The following is a 1,129-nucleotide window of genomic DNA, read 5'->3' on the forward strand; positions in this document are numbered from 1 at the left end:
AGGCTAGCCCTGCCTCTGCTTTCCAAGTGCTTGGATTGAGGGTGTCTGCCACCACCATCTGGCCAATGCTGTAACTCTTGACACAGGAATTATCCAGGAAGGCCCCGTGGAATTAATGGCTTCTAAGGGCATCATCTTCGCTTGTTGTCTTTCCGTCATGGTCTCCAGTGACCAGAGGCTTCTTGGGTGATATGTAAATTGAGACTGAGGTGTTTGTGTGGGGCTCACCTCTGGGGGCTGCCAGTCAAGGATGTGATCGATGTCCATGGTCTTCCGGAACTCCATGTACTGAAAAATGAAAGGGGTGTTTAGGCCCTGCGAGGCTCCCATCATCCTGAACAGGGCATGGAATTTGGGGTTTGAGGCACTGATTGCCCCCTCCCCCCTCATTTGAATACTGTCTCCAAATCTCCGGGATGGTATGGTATTTTACCTTGCGGAGCATGGCCTCTGATTTCTGTAGGTCAAAATTCCGAGCTAAGGGAAGAAGAGGTAAAGGTAGGGCGAGACTGCCTTGCTCTGCCTCTAGTGAGAGTAATGGGGGACCCTGGGGGATTGGTCAGACTCTGCTTCTTTCTTCCCTTCCTTAGACTTGTAAAACTTAAGCTGGTGCAGTCAGATTCTGAGAGCCACGGATCGTTACAGAGCTTTGGAGACCCAGGTCTTCTTGCTGTCTCCCAATCTTCAACACCCCCACCTCTCCCCTCACCTCGGAGCCAACGAAGAAGAAAATAATCATCAGGGTTTGGTAGAGCGGGCAGCACATCCTGGACATTTTCTCGAAACTGAAAAGAGATATTCCTGTTAATTTGTTTCTCACACTGAGCCTTGACCTCCCAACTCAAAGATTCGTCAGCCACCTCTCCTTCCCCCTGACACTCAGTCTGACCCAACTTGAGAGAAGCATGGGATAATGGGTGGATAGAAGAGCTGGACTGTGGAACAGGGGGGTAGGTTGAAAATGGTGTGTGAGCAAAGTCAGAATGGAGGGAAGAACGATTGGGTAGGTGGAAAGAAAAATGAAGGATCAATCAATCAATCGATGGGTGGATGATTAGATGGGTGGGTGAGTGAATGGATGGGTGGGTGGATGGATGGATGGATGGATGGATGGATGGATGGATGGATG

At 50.0% G+C, this 1,129-nt stretch overlaps 1 protein-coding gene across 4 annotated transcripts in view; it reads right to left on the bottom strand.

Moving 5' to 3' along the window:
• Positions 1-1,129, bottom strand: part of Sec14l3 (SEC14 like lipid binding 3) — an 11,360-nt gene that overhangs the window by 8,814 nt on the left and 1,417 nt on the right. For 3 of the 4 annotated variants that reach the window (XM_031341500.1, XM_031341501.1, XM_031341502.1), the window contains exons 2-4: positions 710-785; positions 434-477; positions 229-288 (exon numbers count right to left, since the gene is read on the bottom strand). In XM_031341500.1, coding sequence (XP_031197360.1) covers positions 229-288; positions 434-477; positions 710-785 — 180 coding nt within the window. The remainder of the gene's footprint in view (positions 1-228; positions 289-433; positions 478-709; positions 786-1,129) is intronic. The other variant, XM_031341503.1, reaches the window with a different exon arrangement.

Source organism: Mastomys coucha, unplaced genomic scaffold, assembly GCF_008632895.1.
Source record: "Mastomys coucha isolate ucsf_1 unplaced genomic scaffold, UCSF_Mcou_1 pScaffold22, whole genome shotgun sequence".
Lineage (NCBI taxonomy): Eukaryota > Metazoa > Chordata > Mammalia > Rodentia > Muridae > Mastomys > Mastomys coucha.